The sequence below is a fragment of the Heteronotia binoei genome, chromosome 13, assembly GCF_032191835.1.
Source record: "Heteronotia binoei isolate CCM8104 ecotype False Entrance Well chromosome 13, APGP_CSIRO_Hbin_v1, whole genome shotgun sequence".
Lineage (NCBI taxonomy): Eukaryota > Metazoa > Chordata > Lepidosauria > Squamata > Gekkonidae > Heteronotia > Heteronotia binoei.
The window spans coordinates 50,834,234-50,854,152 of record NC_083235.1 but is presented as its reverse complement, the minus strand read 5'-3'; the positions used below and the strand labels follow the sequence as shown (position 1 = coordinate 50,854,152).

At 43.9% G+C, this 19,919-nt stretch overlaps 1 protein-coding gene across 1 annotated transcript in view; it reads left to right on the top strand.

Annotated features, from left to right (window-relative positions):
* FAM20A (FAM20A golgi associated secretory pathway pseudokinase) overlaps nt 1–19,919 on the top strand; it is an 84,467-nt gene that overhangs the window by 37,529 nt on the left and 27,019 nt on the right. The window contains exons 2-5 of the mRNA XM_060251972.1: nt 632–813; nt 3,042–3,092; nt 3,695–3,773; nt 8,415–8,507. Coding sequence (XP_060107955.1) covers nt 632–813; nt 3,042–3,092; nt 3,695–3,773; nt 8,415–8,507 — 405 coding nt within the window. The remainder of the gene's footprint in view (nt 1–631; nt 814–3,041; nt 3,093–3,694; nt 3,774–8,414; nt 8,508–19,919) is intronic.

Here is a 19,919-nt window from a genome sequence, read left to right as displayed (position 1 = left end):
TGTGCTGTGAAATAGAGATTATTTTCCTCCGATAATGCCTTTCCTAGTTGGAAATTCCCCCTCCACTGCTGCTTTAAGCCTCAGTAGAGAGAAAAAAAGATTGGGTCTCTGTCTTTTTTCTATCTCAATGCTTACCAAATTTGAAAGCATTTTTGAAGCATGGAAATCCTCCCCTTCTCCAGCGCTACAACTCTGACCCATTCCCTCCCACCTTGGCAGCTTTTTAGGATCAAATTATGCATTTAGAATATGGTCATATTAGGGTTGTCAGCTCCAGGGTGGGAAATACATGTAGATTTGTGGGTGAACCCTGGGAAGGAAGAGTATTATGTCACAAAGTCCACCCTCCAAAACATCACTTTTCTCCAGTAAAATCCATCTCTGTCGTCTGGAGATCAGTTGTAATTGCAGGAGATCTCCAGGCTCCACCTGGAGATTGGTAACACTAGGTCACATAGTTTGGTCCCAGTTTTAAGTTATTACCCTTGACTGGAGACCTGTCTGTTGAAGACAACATTTTCACATGATAGCTTTTCATGTGAAACTGAATTGACTTTACTTGAGGGGAAGGAGTATGTTTGAAGCTCTTTTTGTAACTCTGGACTTACCATGTTTTCATTTCATATTTCAGGAGACACAAAATTTACAGAGAGGAGCGCAACCTCACCTTGGACTCACTGATACAGCTCAAACAGGAAGCAAGCTGGCTGCAGTTCCACCTGGGAATCAATCGCAATGCATTGTACCCACAGTCCAGCCCTGCTGTTGACCAGCTTCTCCAGGACATGCCACATTTCAGCACCATTAGCGCTGGTAAGTTGGTGCTCTGAACAGCTACCACAAGCCATAGATTGGCTGTGGTCGTTTTCGCACTCACCTCCAGCCGGCGCGACCCCCCTCTTCACCGCGCAGGATCTGCGCGGATTTCCCACTAAATGCCGCGGAGCAGCCTTTTGCGCCGGAAACTAAGAGATGCTTGTATCCCATGGAAAATTTCTGCTAACTGAACAGTTTAGCACTTTTTTTAACTTTTAACCCAGTTTAATTTTTTTTTGCCAGTTTCCCTGTCCTACTGCAGATCTCCAACTCTCCCCTTAAACTGTTCCTGATATTCTCTGTCCCCCAGGAGCAATATTTCAGGGGTCATTTTGGGCTGTAAGGCAGAGGAGAGATGTGGATGTCCCATTCCACTGATAGAAATCTCTTCTGTCAGCAGAGGTTTACTGTAGGATCCAGGCCAAATCTTCTCCCAACAAAACTTGGCAAGGGTAATTAAAGAGATTCCTAGTTTGTCTCATAAACCTAAGCCTGCAAGATTCCCTGAATAAATGGAAATGACTGTTGAATAGTTCATCGGTTGTGCTGATATGTCCTTAGTTTTGCTCCTTGTAGTGCTGAATCACTTTTGCTGTTACATAAATTTAAAGGTGTCTCATTTTCAGCAAAATATCATGGTCAATGCTTTGAGCCTAAAACCCAGGGGAAAACATGAAATGGCTGGGCATTGTGAGCTTTTGTACATATGTTGCTTCAAGTGCTGGTCTGCCAATGGATAAAATAGAGGCTTTGCTCTGTAGTTCCTGTGCAGTTGAGCAAGTCTGGCAAAGCAAGCTGTGATGCAGAAGGAAGCAAGAGAGAGAGAAGGAAGCAGATGACAGTGAGTTGCTCCTGGGCCTAATAGGAGCCCTCTGGCTGCATGTTTGACACCCCTGGGCTAGATGGCAATACTGATTCTATGACTCACTATGAATTTAGGCAGACAGTGACAGGGAGGGAAGGAAGGGATGAACCAGTAATTGGTTCTTGTGGCCCTTTCTATATGCCCAGGGTAATGCCAATCACCACTTTGGGGTCAGAAAGGCATTTTCCTCCAGACTAATTTGGCACAGGAATCCTGGAGTTTTTTTGTTTTCCTCTGTGGGGGAGATAGCTGTGAATTTTCTGCATCGTGCAGGGTGTTGGACTAGATGAACTTTGGCGTTCCTTCCAGCGCTTTGCTCCTATTTATTTATTTTACGAAATTTATACCCTCCATTTCTGTTCTTACAAGGGGTCATCAAGCTGGCTAACTAAAATATACATAATAAAATCACATTTTAAAAGCCCTTAAAACCAATCCCTCCAAAACACAAAAACAAAACAGCATTAAAACAATTAAAATCAGAGCTAAGATACACAGAAAGACAAAAAAAACCCAATTAAAACAGGGATAGGAAGGAGGGATAACTGAGGGAATGGCACACAAAAGAAAAAAGACTTTACCTGCTGGTAGAGGACCGTAACACAAGAGGACAGACAAAAAAATCTCCCCAGGTAGGGGGTTCCAGAAGGACTTCTCCTGGGTTGCCACCTGCCTAATCTCAGAAAGAGGAGGCACCTGAAATGGGACCTTCGAAGATGACCAAAGTTGTCAGGTAGATTCATAAGGAAGTAGGTGGTCCTTCAGATATCTTGGTCCCAAGCCACATAGGGCTTTAAAAGTCAACACCAGCACTTTGAATTGTTTCTGGGAACAAACCAAGAGCCAGTGTAGATGGGTCAAGACTGGAGTGATATGGTCCCTACTTTAGTCAATATCCTGGCTACAGTATTCTGTACCAATTGAAGTTTCCCAACACATCTCAAGAGCAGTTCTATGTAGAGTGCTTTGTAGTAATCTAATCTAGATGTGACCACCACAACAGCCAGATCTGTTCTGCCCAGGAAATGTCATAGGTGGCTAACTGAATGAAGCTGGTAAAAGACACTCCTATCCACAGTTGCCACCAGCTTTTCAAGCACAGGGCTTGGGTTCAGGAGCATCCCCAGATGACAGACCTGTTCCTTCAAGGGGAGTGCAGCCTCATCCAGAACAGGTGACTTTTAAAATTTCAGGTCAGGCCTTCTGCACACCAGTAACACTTCCAACTTGTCAGTATTAAGCTTCAGTTTATTAGTCAATACCAAATCCAAAATTGCTTCCAGGCACTTTCCAAGAAAATGTCCATATTCCAAGAAAATGTCCATATTCAAGGATTTCACTGGTTTTCTTTTCATTTCAGATTACAGTCAGGACGAGAAAGCGTTGCTAGGTGTTTGTGACTGCACACAAAGTAAGTGAATGTACTTATTTCTATTGCATGTCTTGCTTTGTGCACTGGATTGCAAACCTCCAGGTGGGGCCTGGAGATTACCTGGCATTGCAGCTGATCTCCAGATAACAAAGGGGTTTTAATCAAACAGTTTTAGTTATTAACTCTGCCATTGCTACTTCTGGGCCTTTGTTTGCATTTTGCCCAGTCCCAAACATTTAAATATAAATCTGCTACATTTTCCTTTCCTCCGTTATCACAGGGACATTTATTTTGAAGGTTTTGTATTGTGGTTCATTAGTATATTTATACAAATCCAAGCTTGGTTAGTAATGGACAAATTCAGAATGTCATAGATCTGTTGACAATACATAAAAATCAACCCAACTGATTGGATTAAGAGCACCCAGCTGTGACCCAGAGAGATTTGTGGGCGGGGGGGAAATAATTCCTCATCACTCATGCCGCAGTTGTGAGAAATGGCTGAGCCATGGAGCTATATGAGTTCCTTCATGATCAACTGAATCTTGGCTATTAATACATCACTATACAACATGTACAAAAAGGTAGAATTTTTGGAAGTCTATTTTTGACTGCAGGTGTGAATCTCTTTCATTTCTCAGTCGTAAAACCCAGTGGAGTGCATTTGAAAATTGTTCTACGGTTTCAGGACTTTGGGAAAGCTATGTTCAAGCCTATGAGGTAAGTTTATATTTACCTATGGTGTGATTCTGTATGATTTATAACCAAACGTGTATCCAATGCCCTGCAAGTGGCACAAATTTGTAGAATGGATACGACACAGTGGGAGGACTATCAGATGATCAGTAGAAAACAGTAGCAGGACTTTACTCACTGAGTTGTGGAGGAACAACTGGAAAAAATGATAGTTTTAAATGATGGTTTTATTTAAGAATGTTCAATTATTAATTATATTTCTCAATATCTGAGCAGCTTTGGGTTAGGCAAACATCTGCTTTTTCAGAACTGAAGCGCGGAGTTAAGGTTAATGTACAGTGACTGAAGGCCAGAATTGCTCAGTGTTGCATTTCCTTACTTTTTGGAGTTTAGATTTTCATATTCTCATGCTTTTATCTGTTCTTTGTGAAGGTTCTTTTGCTATTAAATTCTATATAATGTAGTTGCTGGTATATTGTTTATTTTAACACATTTTGACTTATTCAGTTGAGCTGAAAGTGTTAAGATACTTCCCAGTTTGTTGAAACCCTAACATGTATGTATGCCAAAGCACTGCAACAAGAAAATCTGAAAGGGGACATTTATACACATCTTCCTCAAAGCTGGGGTTTCAAAATATACCTTCAAAATGGCTAATGTACTTCCAGGCTGCCCAGAAAGCTGAAATTTGGAACACATGTAATCCAAGACACAGTAAAATAAAAATGGGATGCTATGAACACATCTATCAAACCTGAGGTGTAACATTTCCTTATAATAGAGACTAGCACTCCTGAAAATAGGGAACCAACCCTGGCAAACAGTTTGAGTAGGCTACTTCTATTGCCTTTTTATTTGGACTGGGGGGAGCTGCTGACACTTCACTAGGTGGTAGAACCATTAACAGTGATGGTGACCAGTAGAAAACAGGAGATTATGGGAGGTAGTGGAAGGTAAATATGAGCCCCCACACTTCTTGAGGGGGAAAATGTTACAAACACAAATGTGAGCAGACTTCGGAGGATGGTGGAAGACAGGAGGGCCTGGCATGACTTTGTCCATGGAGTCGCAAAGTCGGACTCGACCGTGCGACTGAACAACAACAACTACATCCTGATGCACTAGCATCTGCCCTACCTCTTCTCAGACTATCTTCCAGCTGCCCTGGACTATGGCCTAAGAAACAGTTGCCATTTCCCTAAGGAGGAGAGAGAAAAGAGGAAGAAAGGTCTGAGAGTGAACTGTCACCAGGAACAGGCTAGTGAACTGAAAGGGCATCAGAGGGGTTTGGAGAATTAGGAGCAACTCACTACATGTTGCTAGTTGTTGAAATTAGGGTTGCCAACTCTGAGTTAGGAAATAACTGGTAATTTGGGGTAGAGCAGGGTTGCTAGGCCCAGCTTGGCAACCAGCAAGAGATGGGAGGTGGGGACATGGGGAGTAATCAGCAATGGCATAATGTCACTTCCAGGAAAAACCTGAATGTTTTGTCACATCTTTCTAGAAACCAGGACTTTGGTGATCCCTAGAGAGGCATGATGTCATGGCCAGGTTTTCTCCAGAAGCAACACCATGCAATCAACCTGGCTGCCATTTTACATATTTATTCTCCTGCCACTCTGATCTAGGGACTGGCACCCCTTAGATGGAGTCTGGGGAGGAGAGGGACCTCACTGGGGTATAACGTCATACCGTCCATCCTCCAACATAGCTATATCTTCCAGGGAACTGATCCCTAATTCTGGGATTGGAGGATGATTACAAAGAAACCGTGAAATAATAAACACAATTCATACAAAATTCAACTATTCTGAACCCACAAGGGCTGAGCTGAAAGCGCTAGTCCTCTGACACCTTCAGCACACCTCAATTCTTATTTGCACAGGAAAGTTGCTAATTTGTATTCTTACCATTGGAACAGGAAATGCTTCAGAAGAGTTTACAAAGCATCACTTTTATGATTGCCTGGAGCACCTATCTGGAAATTCTTGCTTCTATCACAGGTGGTTGCCTGGCTTGGAATCTCCCAAAATTTTGTGATTAACTTCAGGCCTCATGGGACGCAGTTTAGGGTTGTGCAAAATTAAAAAATCAGGAAAATTTGGATTCAGTGGTATTCCAGGCTTTAAAATTTGGAGGGGGTGCAAATATCTCCTAATAGCAGAATTGGTAGCTGAATCTGATTCAGGGGATATTCAGCTATTCCCGACTATATGGCCCCATTATGGGCCATTGAAGTCAATGACAAAATAAGGTATAATGAATTGTGGCTGATGGGAGGTTGAGGTAGAGGATTCAAATTTGCAGGGCAGCTACAGGAGTCTCTCCCCCCCACAGAATCCCCAAGTTTCAAAAAGATTGGACCAGGAGGTCCAATTCTAGGGGCAACCAAATAGTCCCTATGATGGGAAAAAAGCAGTGGGAAAAGTGATTGTGGGGGGAAGGGATTTGAGTTAGAGGCACCAAATTTGCATGGCTACTTCTGGTGCCTCTTCCACACAGAACCTCCAAGTTTCAAAAAGATTGAACCAAGGAGTCTGATTCTAGGAGCACCCAAAGAGGGTGCCCCCATCTCACCATTATATCTTATGGACCATTGAAGTCCTGTAACACTGCACTGTACGAAAGAAAATTCTGGAAATTCTTGGGTTTTAAAAGAAGCTTCTGGGAAATCAAGGCTGCTCAAGGGAGGACCTTAACTTACATGGCAGTAAGTAAGAATATCACCTCTAGTCTTCTTTTAAACGCAAGTAGCTTGGGAACCTACCACTGCACCATACTTATTCTAGTTCTTGGTTCTAGCAAGGTACATACCTGAAAAAAGAAGCATCCCTATCTATCATAACAAAGCCGAGAGGCCAGTCACTGCTAAAATAGTCCAGACACAGGAACCCACAGGACTTAATAGAGTTCTTGGCTTCCTATCTCAGTGGACATAATAACTTGTTAAGCTCTTAAGTTTCCCCAGAATTCATACTCTTTTGGTTTCAAAAGTGCCATTGGTCTCAAACTTAGTTGTCAGGCATGTTCTTAATAGGGGTACGTATACCCTTGTGGCCTGGGTATACCCAAAAATGAATTATCACAAATCCAAAAACAAGATTCATAAAGCTGAGCAACCTGTTTTACTGGTCCAATCATTTTGGAAGTTGGGAGTTCTGTGGGAGAGAGGCACCAGAAGCAGCCCTGCAGATTTGGTGCCTCTCACTCAAACCCCTCCCCCCACACACACACAATCACTTTTCCCACTATAATTACAGGGGGGAAATTGACTGTTTTTTCCCCATCATAGGCATTATTTGATTGTCCCTAGAATTGGACACCCTGGTCCAATCGTTTTGAAATTTGGTGGTTCTGTGGGGGAGAGTCTTCTGGAACTGCCCTACAAATTTGGAGCCTCTACCTCAAACCCCCTCCCCCCCAGCAGCAATTCCTTATACCTATTTTGTCATTGATCTCAATGGCCCATAGGATATAATGGAGCCGAATACCCGCTGAATTTTGGCAGCTATTTGTGGCTGCTGTATTTGGCAGCTGAATCAGATCAGGGAATCTAATTCAGCTCTATGTGGCCTGAATACAGCCAAATCAGCTGTTTTGGGGGGTTGTATTCAGTTTGGCTGAACCAAATGCACACCCCTAGTTAGCAGTGCCTCCCCTGTTGCCCCCTGCATGGTAGTCATTTTATTCAGATGCTTGCTACCTGTTTCCAAATTGTGAAAGTGCCCACAAGTTTAGCAAGACTGAGGACACAAAGAAGCTTTATATTCTTCACACCTGTGTTGTTCGTGAGCCCTACTGTCTCTGTAGCACACAACATCTAAGAGAAATTGTTTGCAAGTATACATATAGTTTTATCTGCTGAGTTCAGGTTTCACCAGACCTGTTTGGTTCAAGTACTGGGATCGATAGAGGGCTCCAGTTGTTTCATATTCCACCTTGCTTTTAAAGCTGTATAGTGCACATAATGAGCCCCTTGACACCATGGTCACATCATTACCTAATGGTGAAGAATATTCGAAGAAATTTGGTGGGAATAACTGTGATCTATTACCTGAGAAATAATCCAGAATTTGCTAGTTTTAATGCCAATACAGGTCTATGGTATGGTATGGTATGGTAATTTGCTAGTTCCTTGTAGCAGTCCAACTACAGCAGCTTTCACACGCGTTCAGTAATGCAGTTGGGCAATAATTTCCAAATGGATTTTCCCATTTCAATAACCTGGGCCAATGGAGGTCATTTGCTTTAATCCACTGATGCTCAGAGGCTTGGGAGCAACATATGGCTTCCTTATACCATTCCGCAATGCAGCATCCACACCATGTTTCAGGAAAGTGGACAAGGCCCTTGACCAGAGGGGTCTGTGGTTCGCAGGTGATTCAAAGCATGAAACTGGTTGGAGAAACAGGTAAGCTATGAGCCATCCTGAGGTGCAGGCCTCATACTAGAGATGGAAGTAAAAGTAGCTCTTTTGGTTGATGATCACTGTGAATGTGACTCTCTGTGAGCCACAGAGTGGGTATCCCTGCTTTAACTGTTAGGTGAATGGAAATGGACTAAAGGATGGAAATCGGCTTATTATGCCATTATAAATATATTGTAATGATTTCAGTGGCTTATTCTTTTCCCTTTTTGGTTAAGTAACCTTTATCTTTCTTGCAGACAGAAACGAGGAGAGGAGACTCCAGAAGACTTTTTCTATTTTGTTGACTTTCAGAGACACAATGCAGAAATAGCTGCTTTCCACCTTGACAGGTAATTCACAGGACACTGGCTTGAAACCTGAGTTAGGTGAGAAGTGCAGCACTCACAGAAAGGAACTTCTTGAACTTATACATCCCACTACAACTCACCACAAGCATCCATTCTGTCCGCAGCAGTCAGAGGGCCCCTGGAACAAAATGCTGGCAAACTTGAAATTTGCAGTGAGATGGCAAAACTGCTGAAGATTTATTTATTTAATTATTTAATTAATCGGTTTTTAGCCCACCCTTCCTGTAGAACAGGCTCAGAGTGAGTTACATCATAAAAGCAATCAACAGTTAAAACCAATTAAAATATATAAAATCTAAAATTACAGAATAACGATAGAGATTAAAATGGCAAATTCTGTCTCACAAACATGGTCCAGCAGGTCCTACAGTACTGAGATGGAATGAAATGAAAGGGGGGAGGGAAATAGCAAGTGACCAGTTCCTCAGCTGAAAGCCTGGCGAAAGAGCTCTGTTTTACAGGCCCTGTGGAATTGCAGTAAATCCCGCAAGGCCAGGATCTCCAGGGAGAGCTCATTCCACCAGGCCTCATTGAGGCCAGACAGATGTCTCTGGGGCCAGGTATCACTAAAAGGTGTTGGGTCACCGATTGTAAAGACCTAAGGGGCTCATACAGGGAGAGGCAGTCCCAAAGGTATGCTGGCCTCTGGCTGTATAGGGACTTAAAGGTAAGTACCAGCACCTTGAGCCAGATCCAGTACTCAATAGGTAGCCAGTGCAGTGCACGCAGCATAGGATGGATCTGTGCCTGTACAGATGACGTCAACATCCATGCAACAGCATTCTGCACCAGCTGGAGTTTCTGGAGGAGAGTCAAGGGCAGCCCCATGTAGAGTGAGTTACAATAATCTAGCCTGGAAGTGATCATTGCATGGGGGACAAGATACAGGACCAACTGCCTGACCTGCCTTAGATGGAAAAAGGCCAAATGGTGGTAGATAACCTGGGCCTCCATAGACAGAAAGGCATCCAAGAATACCCCCAAGCTCTTCACCCTCGACGTGGGCATCAATGAAGCCCCATCAAAGTATGGGAGCCTGATCTCTGATTCCAGCCCCCCATAACCTAGGCACAGGACCTCCGTCTTCGATGGATTCAATTTCAGCCGACTCTGTTGCAACCAACCAGCTACAGCTTGCAGTGCCCTACACAGTTCCTCCAGGGCTGAATCCTGGTGGCCATCCATCAGCAGATAGAGCTGAGTGTCATCTGCATATTGATGAAACCCCAGCCCATATCTCTGGATAATCTGGGCAAGGGGGCACATGTAGATGTTAAATAACATCAGGAAAAGAATTGCTCTCTGTGGCACACCACATTGTAATGGGTGCCGCTGGGATAGTTCACCTCCAAACGCCACCCTCTGTCCTCAACCTTGGAGAAAGGAGACCAGCCATTGTAAGGCAAGCCCCCGTATCCCCACATTGGCAAGGCTGTGGGCCAACGCTTCATTATCAACTGTATCAAACACTGCTGACAGATCAAGAAGAATCAGCAGCACCGAACCGCCTCGATCCAGATGTCTCCGGAGATAATCCATCACGGTGACTAACACTGTCTCCGTCCCATGGGCAGGGTGAAAGCCAAGCTGGAAGGGATCCAGGACATCAGCGTCCTCCAAGAATGCCTGAAGCTGCGTTGCCACTGCCCCCGTTGCTCAGGAATGGCAAGTTCGAGACTGGGTGGGTCCAAAGATGGTTTCTTCAGAAGAGGCTGGACCACTGCCTCCTTTAAGGCCCCTGGGAATGCCCCTGTTGAGAGGGGCAGCTTGCCTTCTGCAAGTGCAAGAGGAGCTTAGAATTTATGCCTGTTTCTTCACCCCTTCCTTAGTTGTACAGCTGGCAGCTACCCTTGTTGCATCTTCAGACAGGCAAAATAATATTTATGCTGCTCAAATCCCCATGAGCAGAAAAGATATCATTAGGTTTGCAAACTTCCAGGTAGCAATTGGGGATCGCTTGGAATTACAAATGATCTTCAGGCAGTAGCAATCAGTTCACCAGGAGAAAATGGTTGCTTTGAAGGTGGGCTGTATGGCATTAGACCCTAGTGAAGTCCCTCTCCTCCCCAAACCCCACCTTTCTCAGACTGTACCCCCAAAATCTCCCAACTCAGAGCTGGTAACCCTAGTTGCCATTTTTTTTTGGGGGGGGGGGGAGACATGAATCCAGATTTCACAGGTATCTTGAAAAATATGTTGGGAGCTGTCTAAAGCAAGAATTTCTGGGAGGTGGGGCAGTAACTGTTTCAAAGGCCATCAGTATGAATACTGATGGAAACTCAGAGTAGCTGATAACACAGTCTTCTGTTTTGTAGTCAGAGGAAACTGCAGGAACTGATGACATCTTCAGACCAGCAGTATCTGAGGTTCATTCACTATTTCTAATTGGGAGCGCCATACAGAAGAGCGTCTTCCTTTTATACATGACCCAGAGGGAAAGTCTACATCAATCTAAATTCCGCTTCCGCACCTTGTCACTCACACCTCTGTGTTCTCTGGAGGGGAGGAGGAGAAAGTAACTTGCAAACTACTAACATGTGGCTGTATGGTTACTCTTCGTTAAGAAAAGGTTATTTCACCCGGCTGAGGGAATATAGTGGAGGAGGGGAGAATCTGCAAACCTGTGTAAGCAACCCACACTGGAAGAGAGAGCGAAGAAAGACGGCGCTGGCCAGAGAGAAGCTGTCACAAAAGCAGGAAGAGCTTCCACAGTTGTTATCCAGCACGGTAGGGTCAAGCTGTACACCTGAAACTCAGGAACGTACAGGCCATAGGGAGGAATGGCATTTTGACTACTTGCTTTGAGTACAAAAGAGTCTAAAGGTAGCACTATCCCTGCAAGGACCATTCAGATTTTTAAAATCATCACTAGTTTGTGTTCATAGTCTTATCCACAGAGCTGCCAATATGCATTTTGACTCTAAGGGAGGGAACCTAGACAAAACCACATCCAAAGACCTATTCAGAGAGGGATCTTGTACCTGCAGGTTGTCATAGTCAGATCCCTGTTCTTCAGAACTCATTTGAGCTCTGGTGAGCTCTGAGATCCATTCCTTATCACTTGCTACATTACAGTTTTTACTTGGTATACAAGAATGGTTGCCAAGGGGCAACCTGAAAATCTGTCTTCTTTAAATCCATCAGTGCTGCAGGAGATAAGCTACTTGCCAGTTCATCCTTCACCCTCAAGCCCTGCATTTATCCCAGGGCCACTGAGGGGTGTTGGTGAGGTACTGCCGGTGAGTTGGTGAGGTAGGCAGCTGCCTAGGGTGTTTGGAGGAAGCGCGGCCTCTTCTTGCACCAGGGCAGGCAGCAGCGCTCCACTAAATGACCCCAGACTGGCCTCCCCATTGAACCAAGTCCTTTCCAGCAGTGTCAGGGCACCTGCATGAAGAGATCAGCTGAGGCTGAGCAGGGCAGCAGTTTGGGCCCTTTCTGTTCTCCATTGTCATCGGAGGTCAGGCACTTCCCCTCCTGCCTGGCCAATCAGAACGCTGCTCAGGGTTGCATGCTCCTCCTCTGCACGCCAAGGTGAGTGCCAACTCCTCTTCTGCTGGGCCTGCTGCTGCTAGTCTCTCACCCAGGTGCATGGCCTTGTGGCTTGTGGCAGGGCTGCCTGCTGCTTGGCAGTGCCCTAGCTTGAGCGGGAGGGGATGCCAGCCCACCAGTGGTGGGGGGCGTGGTCACCCAGTCTGTTCTTGCTGCCAGTCATCTTCAGGATTTGGTTGGCCCGGTGCGAGGCAAATGAAGGGGGGCACAGAAGCTTGCTGTTCAGCCTACTCTGTGGGGGCTGAGGCCGATCCTCAGCATGGAAGTTGGGGGCAGTGGGGGCCTTGCTTCAGATGCCAAAAACCCTGGCACCAGCCCTGATTTGTCTATCCTCCTTCCTGCTGTATAAGCAGGACCCTCTCCATATGAGCCACCATACAGCAAGTAGTTAGTCTACAGAATTATCTAATACATTTTTATCCTCGAGCGCAGAGTGACATATCGAGTTCTCCATTCTATCCTTGTAACAACACTGTGAAGTAAGTGTGAATGGCCCCATCCAATTAATTTCACTGTAACATGGGGCTAGGAACCCAGATTTCTCATCTCCAGCATTCTCTCCCCTACACCAACCACACTGTGTGAGGAAATGATACAGAGGCATTGCTGAGACCTTGTCTGCTAATATACTGTGGGACTTAATGATACTTCCCATTGGAGAATGTGTCTATAATAATCCTAAGGACAAGGATCTTTCACACCTTCATATTTCCAAAAAACATGACAGGCAAATTATTCCCCTGAATTACATTATTAGATGGTTTAAACTAGGGATTGCCCTAGGTAGTTTCCACATGGAAGTTTTGTCCTGGTTTGGCATCCAAATTGGATCATCCACATGACATTGTCCCCTAATCATCCACTTGCTGGGAATTCAGAGCAACTAGCAGATTGTGCTAACAGACTGTTATATTGCTATAAAGTCCTCTGTTTGGGGGCAGCAATTTAAGTGTGGGGAAAACTGTCATGTGGGTGTGGATGCAGTGAGAGCTGCACAGATAATCACAGCGGTGTGGAAGCAGCCCCTAGAGAGCAGACAAAATTGTTATGACAGTTTAATTCACATTTTTATCTCAAAGCCCTGTGTGTGCTCAACAGCTCTAGTAAATAAAACTCTCTGGTTTCTTTATCTAAAAGGGGATATTACTTCTTTTTAAAAATGCAGTTATCAAACATGCTCTAATAGTGTAGACATATGTTCCTCCTTTGAAAAGCCTGCCCTTTGTTCCAGCTCATCACAGCTCCCTAGACCCTAATTAACGCATGCCCCTGATTTCCAACACCAAAGCTCTGGAGTGACTCATTTTCATACAGTTTGATCAGGCAACCTCAGAAGCTAGATCAGGCCTGCATAACTTGTGACACAGCAAATCAAAACAATGCACTGGCTTTGGGTGGTAGCCTACCACCCATGTTTACTGCCTGCCTCAGAGGTCCCAAACAGGGCTTAATGAATGGCTGTTTTTTGCTTGGCATGTTAAAAGTTGTGCAGGCCAGAGCTAGATCCAAGGCATTTTGTGTTTTCCAGTTCCATCTGTCCTGGGGGCCTTTTTCTGCCAGCATTACTCAGCCTGCCTGGCGGTTACTGACTCACCAACCAATAATGTTTTGTTTTGCTGACAAACAGCACCAAGTCCCAGAGCGCCATTTGCAATGTTTGCAGTATGAATCAGCCTAGACAGCAGCAGCAGCATCTCCCATTTCAAAGTATCTTCCAATCTTCCGCAGGTTGGATGGGGCTCTTGCTAGTACTGCAAATCACAGAGAATGGGTGCAGTGCTGAGGATTACAGTGATGGAAGCAAACCAAGATACAGAACACTGAAGCCATATTGGATGGGTTGGGACCCGCAGATGAGTTATGCATTCTCAGTAGTCCTTATAAAAGTGGAAATTAATTAAAATTAATCCTGGCCATCTTGCTTGCACTAAGTGAAAGCAGTAGTATCCCTACTGTCTTTTCTGTGTGCACAAGTCCTGATGCCATTTCAAAAGCAAAATGTGATAATATATTGCATTGTTCAGTGTGCATGTTATTTCACTAAAAACTTTATTAATGTGTAATACTTAGCTTCAACTGTTGTGCTACTGCTTGTGGAAGATGAATTGTGCTAAGTAAATTTTCTTTCGGGTTATGCATCCCTGAATCCAAAACCATGTTAATACATGCATGACTGTGAGGGACACCAAGACAGAGATGCTGGTAGGCTGGCCAGCAGGGGAAGCCCCACCCCCACAGCCACCATGTGCCTTTAGATCTCCACAGGTTTAAAAACCTACAAACACCTTGTGTTTTAAAATGTGCATTTGTGCACCTTTAAATTTGAATAGGAAGTGAAAGCTGCATTGGGAGGGTTCAGCAGCAGAGCCACCTGTGTGGGTGAGAGAGAGTGAAAGTGTAGTCCCTCTGCTTGCTTTCATATCAGATGTCTTTGTACAGGAACCAGAGCCAGTAAGTGTGTGTGTGTGTGAGTGAGTGAGAGAGCGAGAGAGAGAGAGAGAGAGAGCAAGAGCACAGTCTCTGTGCTTGTTTTGGATTCGTTTCAGACATCTTTGTGTAGTAACCTGTTTATGGGATGGAGGAAAACTCCACCTCTCTCTCTTTTCATTTGCCTGTGTTAGTCCAAAGAAGTTAGTTGGAAATAAAGCAGCTCCAGTGAGATCATAAAAATGTGTGCTTGCAAACTCTGCTTATTTTGGTTGCTTTATTAGTGTGTTTTCACTTTCATTTACTGGAATTGCTGCTGCTTTTGGGAACATGGAAATGAAGACTGTCCAGGGAAATTGCACTGCTGTATCTTTATTTATTTTAGGGAATTGGAAAGTCTGGCTCCACCCCCAGAGTCCCCAGATATTTTCTGAGTTGGACTTGGCAACCCTAGATACTGGTCATATGGAGTGTAACCTATTACAGAGAGGGATCCTCCAGCTTTCATAGCTGGTAGCAGAGGAAATTTCAGAGACAGATGATTGCCCTACAAGAATTTTTTAAAAGCTGCACAAGCTAGGGGTCTCGCCTCTACAGCACTGTAAAAGTTCCTGCTCTCGTTTGTGTTGGATCACCTGAGTTGTATCACTCCTACTGGAACTGTGACCCTAAATGACCTGTCTACCCCCAACATCAGTTGCAGAAATGCAACACATGATGGATGAACACTGAGGTAAAATTAAAGTATGGGACCTACACTGAATCCATTAGGCATGCATTCTCCTCTTCCAGTATCTATATGCAAAGTAAGGCACAGTCTCCCTCCTTTTAATCCTGGAATCTTTATAGCAGGTGTCCCCACGTTGCGGCCTGCAGGCTGTGGCCCCCGACCTTGCATGGCTCCCTCCAGCCCGTTTGTTTGCTGCTGTTACCTACAAAGCATTCTTCCTCAGACCCACACTATTCTTGTTGCAAAAGGCACCATCTGTTGCTGTTCTTCCTGTCCCTTTCTTGGGAAAAACAATAGCAACATTGTCTCTTCTGATCTCCAGGGTTCCTTCTGTAAGCCCCCTCATGGTGTTATCTTCCAAACTAGCATTTTAGGTGCTTTGCTTGCCAGAAAAGCTCCGGTAATTGTACTGCTACTGCTCAGCTTTTTCACTACCCCTCCCCATGCATTACCATGTTGAAGGTTATATGTGTGTGTAAGGAAGATGTGGGAATAGTACAGGAGATATCTGGCCAGCTTTTGCAAAAGGCTGGCATTTTTACAACAAAGGGCTGGTATTTGGTGAAGGGGGAGGAAGGATACAAAATGTTTTGCATACTGAACATTTCTAGAGGCTCCACCCATCAAGGCTCCTCCAAAAGGCTTTCAAGGTTACTAGTGAGGTTGCTGCTGCAGCAGGCAAAAGCAGTCTTCCTTCCTCAACAAGAGCTGATTGCTCTGAGTACTTGCCTTGCTTGCTTCTACCTCTCATCCCCCACCCACTCCAGCCAGGAGTCTTCACATGCATCTGTGATTGCAAGAGGCAGTAAGTGGCCCCTTGGGTTGAGACGGAAGGAGTACTCTCTTAACAAGGAAGTTTATGGGATTTCCCCTTCCCCATGGGAAGGAGAGCAAGACGTTTTGCATCAGTGCTTAGTTCTTGTGGCCCTTTATTACATGCACAGAGAAATGGTGATTGACACTTTGGGGTCAGTCGGCAATTTTTCTCCAGGTCAGTTTGGCAAGAGATCCTGGAGGTTTTCCTTCCATCTTCTGGGCATGGAGCAGGGGTCACTGGGGATGCATGTGGAGGGGAGGTATATCTGAAGTTCCTGCATTGTACAGGAGGTTGAACTAGATGATCCCTGGAGATACCTTCCAACTCTATGATTCAATGATCTTCCTCCAAGTTCTCCTCCCCCCCCCCCACAGCTACCATTTTACTTCTCATGACTGAGACTTGGTTGGCAGGCAGCAATGTGTATGCGCACCCTTGCATATCATTTGAACTTGATGGCATATCCTCTACTTCAGGTGGGAGGCTGCCCTTTCATGTGCTCTTTCTGTCTATCTGCTCATTTTTGGAGGATCCCCAATTTTTAAAGTATCAGCATGTGTACATTTAAACCTCAAGGCAGTGTGTTTATTAAGAAATAAATCTCATAGTATTCTGCCATCTGGTAGGTCAGATTCATAATCATTTTTAAAAATATTCTTCCTAACCTGTGCATATGGCCCAGTACACCTGAGAATTGTAATGGATTGAGAGGCAGGATCCTTTGCCATGGTCAAAATGAAAATCCCCAGCTGCTGCAGCTAGAGTGGGGTGGATTTGATGGGAAAGAGGTTAGGCTCCCTAAAACTACTTCTCATATTTTTTTTTATTCATGGATTATATTGCAACTGCTACTTTGTTAAAAATTCTGTAAGAAGATCTCTGCAAAAGAAAGTGCTATTTCAAAGGCATAAAAAATTGCAGATGAACACTGTGTCTTTAATGACAAATGGACTACTGAGTACTTCTTTGTTTTTAGGATAAAGCAGTTTGCCTGATATGTCTTGAAACTGTCTCAGCATTAAAGGTGTGCAGTATTAAAAGGCACTTTGAATCTTTTCACAAGAGCTACTCAATATATCAAGGTGCAAGTGAACAAGATAAAGGCTCTTTTAAAAAATCAATGTTTTTGCAACAAAGTAATTTTAGAAAGCATGTTGAGAAGAACCTGTCCTCTGTGAGGGTCAGTTATCATGTTGATAAATGTATTGCTGAGAGTCGTAGATCATTCACTGATGGTGACTTCGTTTAAAAGTGCATGGTTAAAGTAAGGGAGGAAATGTGCCCTGATAAGGTATCTTGTGTTAGTTGTGTCAGTTTATCTGCATCTACAATTATGAGGCATGTTGAAAAACGAGGGAAAAAGTTGCATATGTCACTGATAGTCAAGTAAAAAGTTTTGATTTTTTTTCTTTAGCATTAGATGAGAGCAATGACATTATAGACACTGCTCAACTACTCTTTTTTAGTAATTTTTAATCAGGAAGATAGATTCTGACATCATCATCATCATCATCATCATCATTATTATTTACATTTATTGATTGCCCAATCCCTGCCACAACAGGGCTCTGGGTAATGTACAACATATTTAAAACAATTTCAGGTGTACAATATGATAAAAATTTAGAAAGAAACATAATTAAATTAGTACAGTATAAAAATAGATGGTGAATAATATTCCCATTCAGGTTGTAGACTGCTGGTGTCATGAGCCCTGACGAGGAGGAGCTGAAAGGGTTAACAGACCTGGAAGAGTTGCCAGCCAGTTCCTCAGCTGAACAAACAGCAGCTGGCCCATCAATCACTCTCCAGGCACCAGTGTCAGCTGTTGATGATCAATCTCCTCCCATCTCAAGAGTTCGAAGCAGGCTCCGGAAAGAACTTTCAGAGCGAAGACATGAGGCACGCCAATGCTTCAGATCTCTCAGCCCTGAGTTCTAGCAGAGTCACTGCCACCCACAGAGCAGGCTGATTGAGACTCCCATATAGCTCCCACCCAGGACCAGGTAACCTTGTGGAAGCAACAAGTCTATTCTCTGGCTTGCATCCACGCTCCTTCCTGATCCTGACCTGCTTGATTTCCTTGGCACCCTGACCTTGTGGCTTTTGGACATTGACTTCTGATTCCGGGTTGTGATTCTGCATTGGTGACTTGGCTCTTGCTTGACTTCCTGGACTTGGACCTTGGACTGGCTTTGGACTCCTGCTTGCCTGCACCCTGAGAATGTAATAGCTGGCTTTGCAGGCGGGGAAGAGGGAGCAAGTGAGTTGAATAAACAAACAGGACACCAGTTTGAGATGGAACCATTGCTGTCCTCAATCAGAAGCCTGGTAGAACATCCTTGTGGAACTGTATACAGACCTGATGGAATTTGGCAGAGAGTTCTACCAGGTTGAGGCCAAGACCAAAAAGAACCTGGCCCTCGTTGAGGACAGCCAGACATTTCTGGGGCCAGCAACCACCTATGCTGCAAGCTCAGCACCCTCCCAGGGATACATTGGTCCTATAGATACGTAGACTTCAGAATTACTTAAGAGCTGTGTGCACTGCAGAGTTTGAAAGGCACGGCAGTTGCAGAAAACATATTCTTGAAAGTGTGCAAATCAGTAGAAAAGCATCACAATTGACGGTGCAAGAAATATGGTAGGAAGTAAAACTGGTGCAGTGAAGAGATGCTGAAATTAAACAATGCACTTCCCATGTAATTTCATTGCATCATCCATCAGCAAGCCTTGTGTAGTAAGATTCTTCAGTGATAAAGTATTGTGCATATTGTTGTACCAAGCATTAGTTAAGTCAGGCATCATGGCCTTACTCATCAGTTTCAAAATGTTATCGCAGAGATAGATGCAGAGTATGGAGATATATAGCACCATGCAGAAGTCAGGTGGCTTTGCTGAGGCAAAACCTTCAAACATTTTTCAGTCTTCAAGGAGACTTTTCATTCTTCATGAAGAAAGGAAAAGGTCAAGTAGTACTTTCTGACCCTGGATGGATTTTTGATTTGTCTTTCTTAACTTCACAGAGCATCTGAACACACTGAATCTAAGGTTGCATGGAAAAGAAAAACTTGTGTGTGGCATGCATTCTGAAGTTTTTGAAGTAAAACTAAATATTTTTGTCAAGCAAGTTAGTGAACTTAACTTTTCAAACTTCTCATGCTGCAACAGACTAAAATTTGAGGACAGGAATTTACAATTCAGTGTTGAAAACATATTAAAGTACTGAACCTATTGCAGATGGAATTCCAGAATGGATTAAATGATTGCCAGAAGCATGAAAAGGAAATAAGATTGTTTCAGAAGATGCAAGTAACTTTTTTCAGATGGAACTAACTGATTTGCAAGCCAGTGATCATCTCAGAGACATTGACATATAAAAGTCATTTAGATGTCTATTCTTGTCTACCAGATATATTTATTAACCTAAAGAAATTGACTGTAGCCATGTTCACATTCTTTGGCACCTCGTACATCTGTGAAGAAAATTTTTCTAAGTTGAAAATTGTGAAATCCAAGTGTAAGCCAAGACCTATGAACATTTATATGACATTTTAAAACTGTCACAAACCTTTATTTGGATATTATTGCCTTGGCTAACAGAAAACAAGCCACAAAAATCACAATGACTAAGTAGGCATGTGTAGGTAGATAAAAGGATTCCACAGTGAACTATTGTTCCAGTTTCTGAACTATTCTTCTTCTTCTTCTTCACAATGGATTATGTTCAAGTTAACATTTCTTCATTGACCTCTGAATGTTTATGTTTGATCTAAATAGGTAGGTTAATAACTTTGTTACATTTTAAGATGTGACCCTCCTTAGGGAATGGGTGCTCTAATGAAGCCCTCAAGTGACAGAAGGTTGAAGA